This window comes from Coffea arabica, chromosome 2c, assembly GCF_036785885.1.
Source record: "Coffea arabica cultivar ET-39 chromosome 2c, Coffea Arabica ET-39 HiFi, whole genome shotgun sequence".
Lineage (NCBI taxonomy): Eukaryota > Viridiplantae > Streptophyta > Magnoliopsida > Gentianales > Rubiaceae > Coffea > Coffea arabica.
In genome coordinates this window covers 15,802,387-15,821,945 of record NC_092312.1, presented here as the reverse complement: position 1 = coordinate 15,821,945, position 19,559 = coordinate 15,802,387, and the positions used below count along the sequence as shown (strand labels likewise).

The 19,559-nt window shown below is 39.4% G+C and overlaps 4 protein-coding genes across 4 annotated transcripts; 3 read left to right on the top strand and 1 right to left on the bottom strand.

Annotated features, from left to right (window-relative positions):
- Positions 1 to 1,415: 1,415 nt before the first annotated feature.
- Positions 1,416 to 5,490, top strand: LOC113731214 (endoglucanase 24). The gene is made up of 4 exons (XM_027256350.2): positions 1,416 to 2,364; positions 3,867 to 4,166; positions 4,386 to 4,547; positions 4,630 to 5,490. The coding sequence occupies exons 1-4, from the start codon at positions 1,927 to 1,929 to the stop codon at positions 5,230 to 5,232; spliced, it is 1,503 nt and encodes a 500-aa protein (XP_027112151.1). The 5' UTR covers positions 1,416 to 1,926; the 3' UTR covers positions 5,233 to 5,490.
- Positions 5,491 to 7,322: 1,832 nt separating this feature from the next.
- On the top strand, positions 7,323 to 10,820 carry LOC113731212 (uncharacterized). Its single transcript, XM_027256347.2, has 2 exons — positions 7,323 to 7,660; positions 9,650 to 10,820. Exon 2 carries the CDS (start codon positions 9,669 to 9,671, stop codon positions 10,344 to 10,346), a length of 678 nt encoding a protein of 225 aa, XP_027112148.1. The 5' UTR covers positions 7,323 to 7,660; positions 9,650 to 9,668; the 3' UTR covers positions 10,347 to 10,820.
- A 765-nt stretch (positions 10,821 to 11,585) lies between these two features.
- LOC140035076 (fructose-bisphosphate aldolase 1, chloroplastic-like) lies at positions 11,586 to 13,763 on the top strand. Its single transcript, XM_072074581.1, has 6 exons — positions 11,586 to 11,882; positions 12,197 to 12,466; positions 12,566 to 12,675; positions 12,766 to 12,856; positions 12,960 to 13,229; positions 13,325 to 13,763. The coding sequence occupies exons 1-6, from the start codon at positions 11,709 to 11,711 to the stop codon at positions 13,601 to 13,603; spliced, it is 1,194 nt and encodes a 397-aa protein (XP_071930682.1). The 5' UTR covers positions 11,586 to 11,708; the 3' UTR covers positions 13,604 to 13,763.
- Positions 13,764 to 14,506: 743 nt separating this feature from the next.
- Positions 14,507 to 18,139, bottom strand: LOC113731213 (B-box zinc finger protein 19). Its single transcript, XM_027256349.2, has 6 exons — positions 17,417 to 18,139; positions 15,836 to 15,932; positions 15,630 to 15,745; positions 15,311 to 15,553; positions 15,099 to 15,199; positions 14,507 to 15,026 (listed from the first exon to the last, which is right to left on the bottom strand). Exons 1-5 carry the CDS (start codon positions 17,507 to 17,509, stop codon positions 15,110 to 15,112), a joined length of 639 nt encoding a protein of 212 aa, XP_027112150.1. The 5' UTR covers positions 17,510 to 18,139; the 3' UTR covers positions 14,507 to 15,026; positions 15,099 to 15,109.
- Positions 18,140 to 19,559: the final 1,420 nt, after the last annotated feature.

Sequence of the window (19,559 nt, the reverse complement as noted above, 5' to 3'; positions counted from 1 at the left end):
TAAATATATAATTGAACTCGCGAGCCAACGAGCTTAATGTTTTTGAACTCGAGGTCGAGCTCGAGATCGACTTAATTAGTTCGAGCTCAACTCGAACTCTATATTGACGAGCTCGAGTCGAGCTCGTATTCGAGCCGCTTGCGATCGGCTCGCGAGCGGTTCGATTCGCGAAACACTCCTAGTCGTGCAGCAGGAGGAGGGAGGACCACCGTATAGATTCCTGTCTTATTTGTTGCATCACACGAACTATTGATTAGTGAGGAATAGAAAGAAAAAAATAAGGTGGACAATACCATTACACCGGCTTTTCTGTCCTCCTGCGGAACAAATCCAAAAAGGAGATACTAATGACGGAAAAATAGGTTTTTTTTTTTTTTTTGGAGTGATATCAGATATGCAGCCATCTGTCGGTATGTGAATGGTAGGTTATTTCATGGAATATGGGTCATACCAGAAAAAGCAATCAAGGAGTTAAAGAAACATGTTTGGTCCATCCAAGCCTTTCACTACTCTCATCTCAAGAACATCAAAGCAGAGTCATCACATCTCTACTCTGTCGCCTGGTGTTCTTTTCTTGAAGTTTCAATTCATCACATGTGCTCTCCTGAAAAGAGGAGTGGAAGGATGAAAATGCGATGGATCAATCCAGACTTCCTAGACGATTGAGCTAATTTTTTCCTAATAGATTTAGCAGAGAAAGTAATACGGGCCGGGTGCTAGATCAATTTTTGTGCGCAAATGCACGTAGGAGCTGCTAATAAAACGAAAGGGGGCAGGAAGAGTTAACAATTAAGTTAAGGTTAGGTGTGATTGACATCAGAACTTCACACCTCTCTCCCCTTTCACTTTTTGTGGGTCTTACAAGAAGAGACGAGAATATAATAATGGCCTTTTGAGTAATTCCATTCACTACTAGCTCATCATAAAACTTTAACTAATACGAAGTTCTACCCCCTCAACAAACACAGTCCTCCAAATCCCAATTTATATATTATTGCATTTTCTTCCGCGCAAAACAGTTCTTTCACTTTAACCACTCCACTCGAACGCCCGCGTAACGCGCGCACGCACAGCAGTCAGTTTCTTTTTTCAAGTAAGCAAAGCCCAATCATTTCCATTTCCCTGCCCAAATGGAGTGAACCAAGCACTAATGTAAGGTTCGATTCCAGATTACATAAAATCCTCAAAGAGCAATCCTCCGACATCACAAGCCAGTCTAACCAGGTGCAGAGTGTGCAGATGATAAGTTCTTGACATCTTGTGTGTGTGTGTGTATATGTATAGTGCTAATAGAGAGTGAACGTTAGAAGTTTTTTCCATAGTGCTAATATTATGTGGCTAGCTACATATGTGTATATATATATATATATATACATGTATGTAGATGTGAATTACTCCATAGTAAGTAAGTAAGTACGGATGGGAGAGAGTGTCGTGAACACCCCTGCGCAGAAAGTAGGGAAAACAAGAAGAAGGAAACGTTCCCCCGTCCATCCATAACTCCATTTTCTCCTTCCTTCCAAAGTTAATACGAAACGGACCCACAAAAAGGAGCTAAACCGCCATGTATGTCTGTAATGCCCAATGTATGGATGGCTGAGTAGTAGTGGCTGCATGTGAATTTTAACTGACAAAACCACTCGTGTGATGTCGGCGCCAATTTCCTCTCTTCTCCCCTTAACCTTTTCTCTGTTCTCTTCCATCTTCTCCCCCCGTGACTTAATAGTTGAGTTGAGATACCACATCCTCATCCAATTAAGAAACCCACGTTCCAAGGACGGTTCGCTTGCTCGCCAGTCTTAAATTAAATTCGTTTCCTAGATAGCACATAGCAACAGCTACTCTAGTATGCTGCTACTACTATAAAACATCCTCCCTCGATCGGGGGATTACCTTTTTAATTCCCCAGAAAAAGGACTCCCAACAATGAAGTTGTCATCTTCACCGTATTGCCGCCAATACCTCTGCCCAATATTGGCAGCTCTTTCTTTTCTTGGGCTGTTGCCGGTCTACAAAGCGAGCTACCACGAGTACGGAGAGGCATTGTCGAAATGCATACTGTTTTTCGAGGGACAGCGTTCCGGGTTCTTACCTCAGGACCAGAGGATGAGTTGGAGGGGACATTCAGGGCTGGGTGATGGGTGGATGGTAAAAACCGACTTGACCGGGGGTTACTACGACGCCGGTGACAACGTCAAGTTTGGTTTTCCCATGGCTTTCACCACCACAATGCTGGCCTGGAGCGTCATTGAATTCGGCGGCTACATGCCTCCCGCTGAATTAAGGAACGCTTTGGTCGCCATTAAGTGGTCCACTGATTATCTTCTCAAGACTGTTTCTCAACCCAATCGTATTTTCGTGCAGGTTAATATTATTATATTTACCGCTATACTACTTCTGCTATATACCACACACATGGCTCTACTAAGTATTTGGATTCGCAAGTAACACTTACTGCTGATTAATCTTAATGCTACTGACTACCTAGTATTTGGATTCATACTTAGTGCTACTAGTAATTAAGTGATCATGTTGCTGCACTATTCTAATGTTTCCGGTATAATGTGGGCAATAATGACGACAGTGTTGATGTGGTAATAGTAGTAGCAACTAGCAAGTCCGTCTTGGATTGGTTTTTTGAGTGGTAGAGGAACTATTGATGCCGTGAAAGCATGGTTAGTAGCAGTAGCAGTAGTGTTGCCTGGCCTGACCGCATATGAGTTGGGAGGCGCGGGGAAGATGTGTGGCTGAGAGAGTCGTGGATATCACTCACTTCTATGTGGCTGGCGCCCACTCTTCTTGCCTCCTTTTTCAGTTTTTTGACTCTGGCGTTTGGGAGTTGGGAGTTGGGAGTTGGGACCTCCAAGTCTTCTGCCCAAATCTAGCAAGTAAACCCACAATTTCCAACACCTGCTCCCCGGAGTGCGTGCACGGTGCACGCTCAACTTTTTTTTTTTTTTTTTTACATTATACTAGAATATCTGCTTCATGGGTACACTACAGTCTTGCATCTATATATTCTCCATGATCCCCATCTACATATGGCAAGGAAAACCGCATCCTGGATATGAGATTGTTCGGAGCTTAATTTTCTATCTTTTTTCAATTTACACTAATGGTGACAGATAAGCCCAGAATTATTCGACTTGAAGATGCTTTTTTAACGTTTGAGGGGACGTTTAAGAAAAATTAAAAGACAAATGCAGGTTCCAGTATGAGACCAAGTACTTGTTAGCCAATTATGCTTGTACTTAGCTTAGGTTGTTACTTGAGTTTCGACCCAAATACTTACTAATAAGTTCGTTCGTCTGGTCATGCCGGAGTCAAGTTGTTGGCAAAATCTTCTTGATTTTCCCGGAGACTGCAGAACTTTGTAAATAAACTTGTGCGGGGTCGACTATATATAAATTATGCGAAGTGGGTAATTGAAATCTTCCCTAGGTCTCAATAGTCGTAAAGAATCCACCAAACATGTTTGGTGAGTGTCTGATAATTTATTTTTCTGTACTGATAATACAATAATTATATTCTTCTAGGCGTATGAGGTCTAGTAATTCAGTTGCGCAGAACGCAATGTTAAATCCGGGAGTCTAAATGAGTTTGTATGGCATTGGAGGATGAACAATGGAAGCATAATATATATTTCCTTGTAATGCATTAGTGCCAGGAGAGTTCTAAGAGACTCTTCCAGATCATTATTATTGGATCAAAGCTCAATATTTCAAGTTTTCATAAGCTACTAGATTTGAATCTTCACTCAGTTCAAATGGGGGGGGGGGGCGGGAAGGAGGAGAATGATTTACAAGAAAATTAATATTTAGAACATGTTGAATATGGTTAATTTTTGTTTCGAAAATTGATGACAGGTCGGGGACCCAATTTTGGACCACAATTGCTGGGAAAGACCAGAAGATATGGACACTGCTAGGACTGTCTACACAGTTGATGCTCCAAATCCGGCCTCTGATGTAGCCGCTGAGACAGCGGCTGCTCTGGCTGCCTCATCCATTGCATTTAGGTCGTCAGATTCCGGTTATGCTGACAAACTTTTGGGCACTGCCACTAGGGTATTTGATTTTGCAGACACGTACCGAGGGGCTTACAGCGATAACGCAAACATTCGGGATGGAGTCTGCCCATTTTACTGTGATTTTGATGGATATCAGGCAAGCAATATCGGCAGTCTTTTCAATCACCTTATAAGCTAATTATTATTCCCCAAGTTATGTCGCAAAAATTTTCCTAGGAATATGACTAAGACGCAAGTTCTATATATTTAATCAAATCATGAAACTCTCCGAAATTTGGTTGGATTAATCCAACTGACCATTCGTCAATGATGATTCGTATGCAGTCACTTAATTGATTGCTCTACAAATTGGCAGGACGAATTGTTATGGGGAGCGGCCTGGTTAAGGAGGGCATCTCAAGGTGATTCTTACCTCAGTTACATTCAAAACAATGGCAAAACACTTGGTGCTGATGACAACATCAACGAGTTTGGATGGGACAATAAGCATGCTGGCCTAAATGTTCTTGTATCTAAGGTAAATATCAGACAAATTAATGAACCTTTTCGGTGAATGATTCTTTTCTGAGTTAACAATCTACGCTACTACGCTTATTCAGGAGGTACTGGAGGGGAGCACGTACAGTCTTCAATCTTATAAAGCATCAGCAGATAGTTTCATGTGCACACTCATCCCGGAATCTTCATACTCCCACATTGAGTACACTCCCGGAGGCCTTATATACAAGCCTGGCGGGAGCAACCTGCAGCACGCCACTACAATCGCTTTCCTCCTCCTGGTTTACGCCAATTATCTGGAAAAATCATCCCAGACTGTAAATTGTGGAAGCGTCAGTGCAAGTCCAGCCATGCTCCGCGCAATCGCCAAGAGGCAGGTGGACTACATCTTAGGCGATAACCCTAAAGGAATGTCATACATGGTTGGTTACAGTTATGTTTTTCCGCAACGCATACACCATCGTGGCTCCTCACTTCCTTCCGTCAAGGATCATCCCCAGTTCATCGCTTGTACAGAGGGTTCCATTTATTTTAACTCCTCCAACCCCAACCCCAACGTATTAGTCGGGGCGGTGGTGGGTGGTCCTGGGGAAGATGATGCCTACGAAGACGATCGAGTCGCATTTCGGCAATCGGAGCCAACGACTTACATCAATGCCCCATTTGTAGGTGCACTTGCATATTTTGTTGCAAACCCCAGTTAGCATTACTAGAACAAAGTCGATAATTACCATGATTTGTGCATAGTCCATTTAGATCAGGGAAAAGAAGGTCTCTCATCTTGTGCCAAGCAAAAAGAGGGAAGAGGCCACGAGTGAGTTTTTCCACTTCTTTAGATTGGTAATCATGATTACTTACCGCCGTGTCATCATGGACCAACGGTTGCTGAGATTCGAATTGTAACATGTTGCATCATTTTCATCCAATTCTGAGTTGAAAAAGTTCAAACTCAGTTCAAGAAATTTCATTTGTTCTGTTTGTTTGTTCAACAGCATTTTCTTTTTTTTCCTTTGGTGAATGATCACATTTGCTCCGAACTGATATCAGCCAGCATTATATTTATTATGTTCCCCTGAAATGACATGTGATGAGGAACTATAGATTTCCTTTTGATATTTGGACGTACCTCAAGGGAGGGACGCGCATTTAAAGCAGAGGGCACCAATTCATTTTCCTGTCGCTGTATGCTAGTTTTGGATAATTGGATGTCGTTACAGAAAAGGAAGCTGATATAATTTAGCTAAATTTAAGGGACTAATTTGTAATTTGACAAAACCTCAGGGAATGGTGAATCAATAATGTAATTTAACCCAAAATGAAAATGTAGGATTTGTGGTTGAGTAGTTGGAGAATAAATTTCGCATTTGTTTGAAAGGGTGAAGTACTGACGATGATGATGGGATTCTAACTGATTCCCTTCCTATGCTCCTGTTTGATGTTTTAAAGTTGAATCTTCTTCTTGTTGTTTGGTTGTAACATGTCAAAATTAGATTTACCTGCAATTCCCGCTGCCAATAATGATTCACAGCTTGGGCTCCATATAGGCGACCGACGGATACGTCTTTTTTAGCAGGTGGACATTGATTTCACATTGTACCAACCCCGACTTTGTAGTTGCCTTTTTCACTTTTGTTTTGTTACAAGACAAAAGGAAAAAATATGCTGCGCCTGAGGACACATCCAACTCACAATATGCTGGTAGTATCATTTATTTGGAGAGGGACCTGTCTCACAAATGTCTACTCCGATGGTAGGATTCGAAGGCTAATTATGATAACTTATCATCTTAAGATCTGATTGCAATGTATTATTTTGGCAACCATTACCACATTTACGTTAGAGTGGACAGAAGTCTATGAACTCTATCTGTTGTGGTGTCAACTAGGATTACAAACGAATCGAAGAGTACGAGCCATGAGGTCAACTCGACTTCAATTAACATCGAGTTCGAGTTCATCAAGTTAAACTCGTGAGTTCGATTATATATATATTTATTTTTATTATAATAATAAAATTACATATATATCCCTAATATTTTATTATTTATTAAGAAAATTTATTATTTTATTTATTTATTAAAAATAAAATAATTATTTTTTTTATTTTTTTTAAACTCGAGCTTGAACTTGATATTTTGAACTCGTCGAACTCAAACTTGAGTTTGAGTTTTGTAAAATTAAATTAAGACTCGACTCAATTAGACCAAAATTCTACTCGACTCAATTCATTTGCACTCGTAGCGTCAACGCTTGAACTCTCTCGTGGGAGTAATTCGAGGTTAGATAATGGATAGTTCGCACATTAAAGTATCTCACTTCGTGCTGGTAGTAGCTTTCATTGCATTTTCCACTCACCTCACCCGTGAAATTACTCTTTTGGTGGCTTGAGTATTCTCTATATATCACTCACTTAAATTGAATAATAAATTAAACTACTCGACTCAAACTCGTTTGATTAGAATTCGTTCAAACTTAGTTTATTAACTAATCAAATCGACCACTAATAACATTTTGTATTTGATAAAATTTCAAGTTCAACTCAAGATTTGCTTTATTAGCCTAATATTGAAATTTGCAACTATTTAAACTCGACTTGAACCTTGATTCAATGAAAACCCGATTCAATTCAGCTCAATATAAAAACAAGTTAAATCTGAATATAATTTTAAACTTTTTTTTTGGATAATCAAGGAAGAAATCTAAATTCAAACTTATTACAACAAACAAATAAACTTAAATAATATTATAATATTCGGCTTAATCAGATTCATTTACTTCTAATCCGCAGCCAAGCAGCTAGTGGAAAAGAGAAGGGCAACATTCGACTTCGTGTGTGGCCAGCCTAATGTCTCTTTTGTTTTCTATCCTAAACTCTCAAAGCAATCCCTAAGGGGTGCGACTAAAATATCAACCTTTGAGGGGCTCAACCGAAACTGTTGAGTCCGGGCTAATCTTTTGAACCTGGAAGCTTAAACTAAAACAAACTCCTAGGAATAAGCTTCTCCAGTTACCTTCAAAACCTGAGCTTAAAGCCGATTTTGGAAGCCATTTAAAATTGAAAACCCTAAATTCCTCACCGGCAAAAGCCTGGTGCTCTGTTCCACCAGTAAATTGCTCCGGTTAGCAATCTGAGGTGATTATTAATTTCGTTTTTTTTTTCTTTTTTAGAGTTTCGTTTTTGTTAATTTGGATTTTTTTTTTGTCCTGGCTCTTGTTGGGACTTCGGACCTGCATGCAATCCATAGTTCCAGCGAATAATATGTGCCCCAAAAGAGAATTTTTTGAATCTTATGCCAATTCACATTGCAAAGACCAAAGTCTTGTGCCATTTTTTTCCCCAACTTATATATATGTATATATATATATATATATTAATTCGTAGTTCAGTGGAAATTGATTGCTAAATGGTAGTATGAAAGAAGATTAGGCGGGCAATATTATCTGCTTTCTCTACCTTTTGGAGTTTGAAGGATTTAGGGTTTAGTAGATGAAATTATCTGTTTTCTGTTTAATTTACGTTTATCAGTTTATTGAATCAGGAGTTTATATAGTAATGCAATTTTGACTTGCAAAATGTGGATGTTTTGGCAAAACCAGCTCATTGAATGTGGCATATTATTTATTGGCTTAAGAAACAAGTATTTGCCATGCAGTCACTCCTTGTTAGTTCCTTAACTGGGAAACCGTTATCGTCTGTTAGAGCCCAATTAGTTTAGTATTGATGCAAGTACGCTTGTCAGGCAAAACATTTTCCATTTATGCTTCCAGCGTGTCATAGCTAGACGTTAAAACTTTTTATAGTCAATACTTGCCTGAATAAGTAGCAGAGGAATTCTTTGGACAAACTTTTCTAATTGTATACCTAGACTGAGATTATTTTGTGATTGATTTCTTTTAAAAAATTCACCAGTTGTTAAAACTTTTTCACTTAACTGACTCAGCGACTTTCTTAAAATCCAGCTGTCTTGTCAAGTGATTTAGGAAATCCTAGTGTTAGGATTATGGAGTTCTTTTGATTATAGAAATTTTCCATGATGGTTTGATCAGCTTGATCACAATCTCTCCTACTAAGTTGATTTGTTAAGTTGAAATTCTCATATAGACTTTTGCAATATAGGGACTGTATAGATGCTCCACGATTTTAATGAAGTTCACATATTATAGGCTGAGGCAGACAAACAACTTGAAAATTACATGTTAGCTTTTCCTGAGGAAGGTTTTTAGTTGTGCTTTTCCTATGATAAAAATATGAAGGGTAAAAAGGATGTTAGTGAGATTCTAAATTGTTTTGGTGGCTTGAAAAATATATAGTTTCTGAAGGTAAACAGGAAGAAAACAAATGTCTCCTGGCAGTAATGGTGATGCTACCCACAATTGCCTATGATTTAACTGTCAATTACAAGAAATTACTAGCAAAGAAGAATTAGCGTGCAGTATTATTGTTTGATCTTTGCGTATGATTTCAACTTCAATATTACAACCAGGAGGTGTTTTTCCTAGCTCTGGAGATTGCTTAGACTGAGGAGGTGTTGGGAATGAGCTTTTTTAAAATCGTTGGTTCCTGTAAAAGTCCATTAGATTTGCAAACAATTTCTCTTGGCCAGTGGTGACCTTTGAGTCCTTGGCTTACTTTCAAGTTAAGGTTTTGAGTAAATCTTATAGACACTGACGGTGTATACACTATCATGGTTGGATATATGATACATATGCAAATTTTGATTTTCAAATTCAAATTTGGATTGTGTGTCATGCATCTAATGGTGAAAATGTATACACTGTCAGTGTATAGAAGATTAATCATAAGGTTTTAGCTGCTTTGGAAATTGATTCGTTGAGATTGGAAAGTTTAGGATGCAACTCCTGTCTCTTTTCTCTCTTGACAGTGGAAAGATTAAGAGGACAAGTGAATTATGTGCATTAGGTTGTTGATGAGAAAATTACATGAACATGTGGTTTAATTTGGAAATATGCATCTTTAAGACCACTGTCTTGGTCAAACTTCATTACAGCTTCTAAACCAGAAAGAAGAGTTAATGGGTTCGCGAATGAATACTCTAACATATTTATTTGAGGCACCTCATGTTTCTGATTCCAACTTTTCCTCTTTGATAAATTTTTGCAGCATTCTAGCTGGAATATACATGGAAGTTGACATTTCTTCACTACGTCTGAATTCTTTGGAATCTAACCAGATTACAACTGTGCATTCTGATGTGGTTTCACCAGAAGATGTAGCTTGGGCAGATTCCTGCCTAATAAAAGATGAAATCTCTGAAAATGGCTGTAATTCTCATCAAGATACTTTGATCACGAGACTTGGTTCAAAATCCAACTCTTCTACTGCCATATGGGAAGATATTTCTCCTTACGACACAGATATGGAAACTTCACAGATTCTGGATGCAAGAGTTGATGATATTTCTTTGTCTGATTTAGAAGCACAAAACTTCAGTGGAGATCGACTGATTGATGAGAATAATAATATTTCCATGTCCACATTTAACTTGAACAATGTTTTTCTTCCAACATACAATGAGAAACTCAGGGATTTGGGGACTAAAGAATCTGAGGATTTCAAATTTCCAGGCCTTGTGCCAGAACAATTGACCGGGGACATCTTCAAGGTTTGGAATCTGGAAATGCCAACTGAGGAGGATGAATTTGTCAAACAGTTAAAGAAAGCCATTTCTGAGAGTTCCTTGGAGCTTACACCTCCTGTTTCTGATGAGGCTGAACGTTTGAAACGTTTGGAAGATGGAGATATTGATGATATCATTTCTGGAATTGCGGACCTCTCTTTGAATTTTTTTTCCATATGAAGTTCCTTAGAATTTGAAACGATGTCAATGTGGCAAATTACTGTGTGGCATATGTTTTTTGTCTGTGTATTTGAGGTATTAACATGAGTACTCTTGTATAAGGTGATGAAAAGAAAAGCTGCTCAGCTTTCAGCTTGCCGCATCCCACATAGAAGGGGGCTTCGAGTCCGGCTGCTCTCTTGGGCTTGGTCACGGGGTAATGAAGGTGTAGAAGCCCCAACTTCTATCGGTGCATGATGTGTTCGACATTGTTAACCGTTTTGTTCAATAGCGTTAAGCCTGATGCAGGCATGCCCGTAGTGGTCAAGAATGTGTCAGGTATCCTTCACGTATTGTATGCTGACATATACTATCAACCGGTTCTCATGCTTGCCCTGAGGTTGAGGGATGCGACATAATGTCCTTTTATTTTGAGAAATCTGGGGAAATAAATATCAATGAATTTGATGTATATAATTGGTTTTAATTTTGTCATACCTTTACAACTCTTGGATCTGCTATATGGTTATGATCTAAAAGCCATGCTTTGAACTGATGGGTGATTTGGGAGTAAATTCAGTGGTATGCTATGACTTTGGTTGTCCACGCCCAAGCAAAACTAACAGGGTTCGTTGCAAGCTTAGGCCTCCGCATTAGATCTCTCAATAACATAGGACGGTTTCCCGGCGTGGCAACAGCTGTCGGTTTCCAGGTGGTGATGGATGTGCCGATGGGCTATCATTTCTACGAGCATAAATGTATTTCAACAACAAATTTTTTCAGGTTAAGTTGGCCCGATCCACTGTAGAACTTTTAACCTTTTGGCTTTTTCTAGGGGCACCAACTCGTCTACTTGGCTCAAATTGGTGAGGTAATGGCAACTTGACCTTGCCAGCCGCCACTGTAAAATTATGACCATTAGAAAAGAAAAGATCTTGGCCTGTTCCTTGTAGAAATTTAGAACCTCTCCCCCACTTCTCAATCTCTGATTGCACTCTGCAATGAGTGCGGCGATGCCTGCTCTCCTACCTACCATAGGAGAAAATAACACGAGTTTTTCACTTCATTTTTTTAACATATTTGCGGTTTTTCTACACGAGGTGGGAATTATTGCATGTATTTGGACCACAACTGAATCTGCCTGGTAGACAAATCATCGTGTGCAGATGTCATCCTATAATTGGTTGAGGCATGACAGCCTCAAATGAGACATCTCTGAGTTCATGATAATATCCTAAGCAATTATAAATGCAGTAGCCAAAGGACAACGCGTGCGGCAAAGAGAGACGGTGCTGGAGAGGAGATAAAGAGTTTGGAGCTTGAATTGCAGCTGCTGCTATCTGTGTCAGAGGTCACAAATTCTTGGTGTTGAAAAAAAAAGCAATGGCCTCAGCATCTCTTCTCAAGTCATCGCCAGTTCTTGACAAGTCTGAGTTTGTCAAGGGCTCCCAGACCCTTCGCCAGCCCTCTGTCTCGGTTGTCCGCTGCCACCCTACTGCTCCATCTTCTCTTACTATCCGGGCATCCTCATATGCTGATGAACTAGTCAAGACAGCGGTACGCCTCATCTGATTGCATAAGATTATCACTAAACATTTAAGAGACCTTATGTGAAGCTAGAAGATCATTGTAGTATTGAATCCTGCATGACATTTTGCTAACATAGGCATGGTGTGACTTGAGACATGATGCATTATTTCATAATTGTGCCAAAACCACTTGAATCTTGCGCCCCCACTGTAAACATGTTCATGGCTGAGTGTCTTTTGCATAAGTTGCTTGACTGTTCTGAATGGGCTAAGAAACCAATAGAATAATGTGTGTCATGCATGAATTTAGTAACATGGGACTTACTACTAATTGGTATGTAGAAAACTGTTGCATCCCCTGGTCGTGGTATATTGGCCATGGATGAGTCAAACGCCACCTGTGGAAAACGTCTAGCTTCTATTGGGCTTGAGAACACTGAGGCTAACCGCCAAGCTTACCGAACCCTTCTCGTGACCGCCCCTGGCCTTGGCCAATACATCTCTGGTGCTATCCTTTTTGAGGAGACTCTCTACCAATCCACAACCGATGGCAAAAAGATGGTTGATGTCCTTGTTGGGCAGAACATTGTTCCTGGTATCAAAGTTGACAAGGTTGGCACTTTTTATAAATCTCCTTTGTAAAATAGACATCCTTTAGATGCATTTTTGTTCGTAGATATGAATTTGATGACACTGTATGGGTTCGGCCAGGGTTTGGTTCCGCTTGTTGGTTCAAATAATGAATCCTGGTGCCAAGGTCTTGATGGCCTTGCTTCCCGCTCTGCTGCTTATTACCAACAGGGAGCTCGATTTGCCAAATGGTGAGTTTAGCTTCATTATATAGCTGCCCACAGATAATACTCACACTTGAGATTTGTGATGATAACATGCTGCCAATTTTCATTAATCAGGCGTACTGTTGTGAGCATTCCCAATGGCCCATCAGCATTGGCTGTGAAGGAAGCCGCCTGGGGTTTGGCTCGCTATGCTGCCATTTCTCAAGTAAGTTCTTTAAGCTTTGAATTAGACTGCAGTTTGGGTTAGACACTGTGAAACTGGGATTTCAATTGTTCGACCTTAAAAAAATTTTCACTTGTCTCCTCAGGACAATGGATTGGTCCCCATTGTGGAGCCAGAAATCCTGCTCGATGGCGAACATGGCATTGACAGGACCTTTGAGGTGGCTCTAAAAGTTTGGGCCGAGGTCTTCTTTTACCTTGCTGAGAACAATGTTCTGTTCGAGGGTATACTTCTCAAGCCAAGCATGGTTACTCCAGGAGCTGAATGCAAGGAGAAGGCTACCCCTGAGCAAGTGGCTGCCTACACTCTCAGTCTCCTCAAGAGGAGAATCCCTCCTGCTGTGCCTGGAATCATGGCAAGAATCTAAGTCATCACTATTTAATGAAGCATTTCAGAATATTTAGCCCACATTGCGTTCTGATTTCGCATAAATTTGTTTGGATTTTGCAGTTCTTGTCTGGTGGGCAATCTGAAGTTGAAGCTACCTTGAACTTGAACGCCATGAATCAAGCTCCCAACCCATGGCATGTCTCCTTCTCATACGCCAGGGCACTCCAGAATACCTGCTTGAAGACATGGGGTGGACGCCCTGAGAACGTTAAGACAGCTCAAGAAACTTTGCTTATCAGGGCCCAAGCCAACTCTCTTGCTCAGCTCGGAAAGTACACTGGTGAAGGCGAATCAGAGGAAGCGAAAAAGGGAATGTTCGTCAAGGGCTATGTCTACTAAGCTATATGTGCTAAGTCAATGGAGGCAGGGGATGTCCGATGTTGATAATGTCAAAGCCAAGAACTGAAACAAAAATCCTTAAAAATGCTGATAGTGGTGGCACCTATTTTTGGTTTACTACGTGTACTTTGAACCGCTTAATCAATAATCTTCTTGCTAATGAGATTACTTAGTATGTATCGATGCATCACAGAACAAAATGTTTCACACCGGGAGCTCAAGACTATTGGCATTTCAGCTAATTTATTCCCAGCATAGGTGCATCCACTTTTTTACCCTGTTTGAGTGACAGATTCTACTAGAGCCAGCCCATTTTTTCCAGCACCCTTCCCACCTCCAACAACCAAAAAAAAAAATCCCAAAAGGAAAAAAAGATTTTAACTTTTTTTTTTAAACTAGTTTACTTATGCTCCTCTATTCTTTCAAGAATTCACAGCCTCTATTTACAGTTGCTGCGAAAGACCATAACATATACCTAGCCATCTCTTCTTTTTTTTTTTCGGGTCAAAAGTATACTTAGTTGTCGGAAAGCAAAAATGAGCCGAACAATGCTACGATTCTCTGGATCTGATTGTTTGTTGCTCAAGCTCTACGAAGTTGTCCATGGTGATAATTCCTGCAGCGGGATAGAGCCTACAGGGTAATGATGCCATTTAATTAAAATTTACAGTCATCGATTAACAGTTTCAAGTTTACAGCACGTAAATATTTTCTGAGCAGTTTACTGAACAGCTAAACTGCGATAGAATGGAGGATTTCTGTCATCTTTCAGGCCATCACTTCTGCGAATGCAAGCATCAGATGTTTTACGCTTTTAAATCTGGGCGTCCGGTACGTGCCCGTTAAAGCTGCAGCATATCTTCATTCCAGGTATGAAAGCAGAAAACAAAAATACTAAACTACTCAACCAAAAGAAAAATAATGATAATTACTCAATAAGAGATGCGGCTACATAATATCAAGCGAAAGGAGTAGTCTGACAAACGTAATAATAAAAGTACCCCACGACAAAGCAAGGGTGACAAAGAAAAATCTGATGAAATTCCTATCTGATCGATGCCCCCAAACTTGGTCTAAACATTTCTTCCAAACATAATCTTTCTTGAATCAATGTGAACTCAGATTTTGCATGCTTCTGGGCACCTTGGATTCTGATAGAAGGCTTAGGATCTCATACAATTGATATGGGCTACTGCTACCTCGTTCATGGCTCCAACCAGAGAAGGAGAATCCAATCCAAAGTGCCTGCCTCTGCAAAAGGGGACTCATTCTTGATCTTACGAGTTGAGAAGGGTTGAACCAGTCCCATCAAAAAATTCCGTCTCTAACAGTATACCAGTAAATAATCGCACTTCGATGGTTCTCCAGTCAACTCGGACAATCTACTTACTTCCTGGATGTAAACTGTGCCCCACAAAGCATTCTGGGTACAGTGACCAAAAGCTAAAGAATCAATGGAAACTTAAACCAAATCAGATAACACTCTTCCAACGACCTGTGTCTGAATCACTTGTCATTCTCTCTTTTAAAGGATGCAACTGGAACAACACTAACAGATTCATGATTGCTGCCACTTAACATTTCCATTCCTTGTTCCTTCAAAATAAAATTCATGGATGATTGTCTAAGTTAGCAAAATTATGCCTTTAAAATATAATCTGGAAAAAAAAACAGAGAAGTCCAGATTGTCCTCTTTTATATGAATACCTGATTACTTGAAGCTTGTCCATGTAACCGTTGAGGTCTAGCATTAAGATCAATCAATTTACTCTCCATTTTATCTCCAACATGATTGTCATTTTCTAGCATTGGAATGGGACATGTATTGTGATTTTGTTGGTTCTCATTTGTTGCAAGCTTAGATGGCTGAAGAGCTTCCCTCCTTGCTTCTCCTGGACTCATAGGCTGCAATCCCAGCTCGTCCGAGCGACCAGGTTTGTTCCCTGGAAACTACAATAGCATACCAATGAAAAAGTAATATTTCACCTGTGATCCGCGGATCCAACAGTTTCAGAAAACCACAAACCTCAACTCTCTGCCTCAATAGGAGATATCGCCCATGGGTTCTTTTTCCCCCAACATGGACTAACATGTCACATTGCAGACAGAGGGAACTTCCATCGACCTCACAATAAAAGAAAGCTACATAAAGATGTCAAGGTAGAAAACTCTTAGTTATGTGGCAACATTGCAAACAGAAAAGGAGAAGGGGGAGAAGTAAAATCTACATACCAGGTGCACTTTCGCATATATCACAGTGTGGAACTTCACTGGGCTCGGCAAGCCCAACTCTAACATGTCGGCTAGCGAGCTTGTTACACATGTGGACCTGCCACACCATTTTCATTCATAATGAGGCTGAATAGATTCGACCAAAAATTAAGCAATTAAGAAAGGTAATATTTCTGTATGTTGAATCTCCAAGAACTTTGGTATAAAAATTTCGACTTTGTAACACGCTCATTGCCGTGATTGTGTATCCAACAATGGTGTTACACCTCACAGTACATGAAGCAATTCCTCGTCTAATTTGTCCATTTGGCACTCAGCAATCCACTTCTCTAAATTCACAGAACAACCAAAACCATGGGTATCTTCTTTTAAATCATCATAGGTGAAAGGCAAAAGTTCAAAATCAGAGCTCCCATTTAATTCTACATTACAATATCTTTCGTGTTGATTTAATTATATGTGCACCTTCAGATTGTAGAAAATTTACTTTAAGAATGATGATCATCTAAGAGAGATGGATTCATGTGACACCCTAGTTTTTGTATAAATTTCAAACAATTTTGGTATGCACTCAAGTTGGGCTTGATAATTAGCAGTCTTGCACAAGTGTGGGGTACATCTGCTTCTTATTTCTTCTTCTACTTCTTCTTTTCAGTTTGTTATGAGCTCCAAATTCAACTATAGCTTGGCTGAAACGTGTGCAAAAGGCTCAAGTTAGAGGAAAATCCGAGAAACGCCTCTTAGGATCAAATATTTATCGTTTCCAGGGTACTCCCTGGAAACAAGTGCCCAATAGAATATCATCAACCCAAAGCACAAGTAGGTTTACGGGAGATTGATGCCAACTCTGTCCGACTTGTAAGTAGAGAGAAACTAGTAACAATGGACTAGAGAAACCCAGATTCCAGAGATTTCTCCAATTGCAGGATCTTAGCAAAACCCAATCATAAAATTCCCGGTCAAAGTTTGATTCGGCAAACAAACAAGCCTAAAGGCTAAAAGCTCAATCAAGCGGGGCTTGCCAAATGGAAAAAGAATGAACAAACTTGAACCAAATAACATCAAGCTGCCGACCCAAGGTTCTTAACCCAATTTACAGCTCCAGTGCAGGTATAAATGTTGTAACAGAAGGCAGAACAGAAATGCAAATAGTATATAAAATTAGAGATATCTAAAACATGAAAAGCCAGAGATTCCATTCAAGCGAATTTTGGACCCCAGAATCTTATCCACCTTAATCTCTTTCCAAACTTTATCGTAGGTACGACACAAGCTTTTATGATCCATCAAGGAAAGATAAAGGGACCAGAAAAATAAATTTCCGCTTCAATCCTCAATATCTAAAGAAATACCAATAAAAACACTCTTTAGTTTTCAATCTACTGCATAAATCATCATCCAATAATCCAACAAGTATGTTGCCCAAAGAATAATTCATCATCTTTATCCAATGCCTTTTTTTCCAGTCCTTATTTCCTCTACATTATGGCCAGAAAATCAATAAGGGTGTGCATTCGAATATCATAGGGGTTAGTAGTAGTAGTAATAGAAATCCCAGTCGGAGCAGCAGCAGACTAGTACCTTTTCATCGCAAGAAGGGCAAAGAGCAGCCTCGTCCGCGGCACAGAAAACGATGGCGGCAGCGCTCTCGCATACGTCACAAATCGTTCTCATTCTCTACCCGATTGTTTTACTACAGTGCTCAGCTAAGACTACAAGGAGTACTTTCTTGTCTTGTGCATCTCAGGCTTCTTTCTCATTTCACCTCTCCACGCCCCATAATTGATTGGCCGTTGCCGATTGTATTTGTCTATCCTCTTTTTCCCCCACCGAAAGGAAGGGAAATCAAGAATGCAGAAGCAGTACTCCGCACCAGTGCTAGTACTATAGTTTATTAAGATGGTGAAGCATGCAAGTGCAACAGCAGCAGAAGACGAGGAGGAGAGATAACATGTATAGAGAGCTAGACAAAGTATTAATACTCCTCCCCTCCACTACCAAGTTAGCTTTGGCCGTATCTAATTATGGATATACGCAAGCTACTGTAGTATATACACGCTTTAGAATTTAGAAGATTAGAGGAAGAAGACGGGAGCGCTTGGTAATTTTTTGTCTTTTGAAGCTTACAAGGAAAAGCACTCATAAATGAGTACCATTTACGGCGCACGTCGCATCTCTCTTCTGGACACGTCTTCGGTGGTACCCCACTCCCTTCGGCTGCGTTTGGGACCTTTGGGAAATTGGGAGGACGGAAGGGATACCGGTACCCGTACAAGCCACCCAGACAGTCCCAGTGGAAAAGAAAGGGAGTGACGGTGCCAGGACGTGTGGTACTTGTTCTTGTATCCGGACTTTTGATAAAAAAAAAAAAAAACAATACTTAAAGTATTCTTAAGTTTTTTTTATGCAAAAAGCACTTTGGGTAGAGTATTTTTTGGAATAATTATTGTAATGTTTTTTATGACGTGATATATGTGAGATAAAAAGATGATTGGGAATATAAAAAGGTGGATTAGAAAATGTGCTTACGATGTAAATGAAATATTATTTGAGATATTTTTGCCATCCAGACATTCCCAGTACTATTAGCAAAAGTTTAAATTTTATGCATTTAAAGTAGATTTTGTGATTTAAAAATAAAACATTAAATTTAATCATTTTGTCTAATGTTATAAATTAAATAAAGAGATAAATACATTTAAAAATTTTTAAATTACAAATTATTCAATATAATAAATACTTGTTGAACTTATATCTTCACACAATATATTTAAAAGGGTTTAAACATTTTCATAATTATCTATATTAAAAGCTCTATTGAAAAGTACTTTCCAATAAAGTATCACAACGAAGGGAACGGAGTGTTAAAGAGTATTTGCTAGCACCAAGTAACAAACGTAGACGTTGATACAACAAATCTAGACGCTCAATCATAAGTGCAAGAAGTGGACAACAACGTGTAAAAACGCAATAGATTTTATCATTTGTTGAATATTTTGTGTTCAAAACTGAATCCAAACGTGATTTCTTTGGAGGGGGAAGCATAACTTCCTCTTTTTTTTTTTCATTGCAAATACAACATTTATATAACCTAGTTTAGCGGGAGGGGGAAATTAACCAATGAAAAATTTTGTTAAAAAAAGTTACTTGAACACGGCAGTCACAATTAAATGGTAAGTATATTGTAAGAGGCAAGAAATGTATCAAAGTCTTGGTGGTCACAGATAGCCCAAGAGGCTGTTAGCTTTTGGGAAGCATGACTATTTACGTCCACAAATGTGATTTGGTACAAATGAGGTACACAGATTGCTTCTGAACATTAATGCATGTTAGCAATGGAGATAATTGACAGGGCTCTAAATATAATTGTTTATGACAAGTTTGAGATTAATATTTAATTTTTTCTTTATTTCCCTTTATGGGCGAGGAATAGAGAGAAAATAGTGGGGATGCGAAAGAATGAACAAAAGTCAAAACTTCGTAGCATTAACTTCAAATTCCAATACAAGGTATTTTTACTCAATTAAGTTAGTAGTTGAATAAATAAGCTAACAAATCGGACACATTGCCTAATGAACTCTAATTATACACACACACACATACAATCAAGCAAGCAATTATACCATAGCACCAAAAAAAAGAAAAGAAAAAAGGAGTAAGCAATTTTACACATGCATAGGAAAAGGAATGAATTGGAAGGTTCAAGAGTGTTTGGATAGCACAA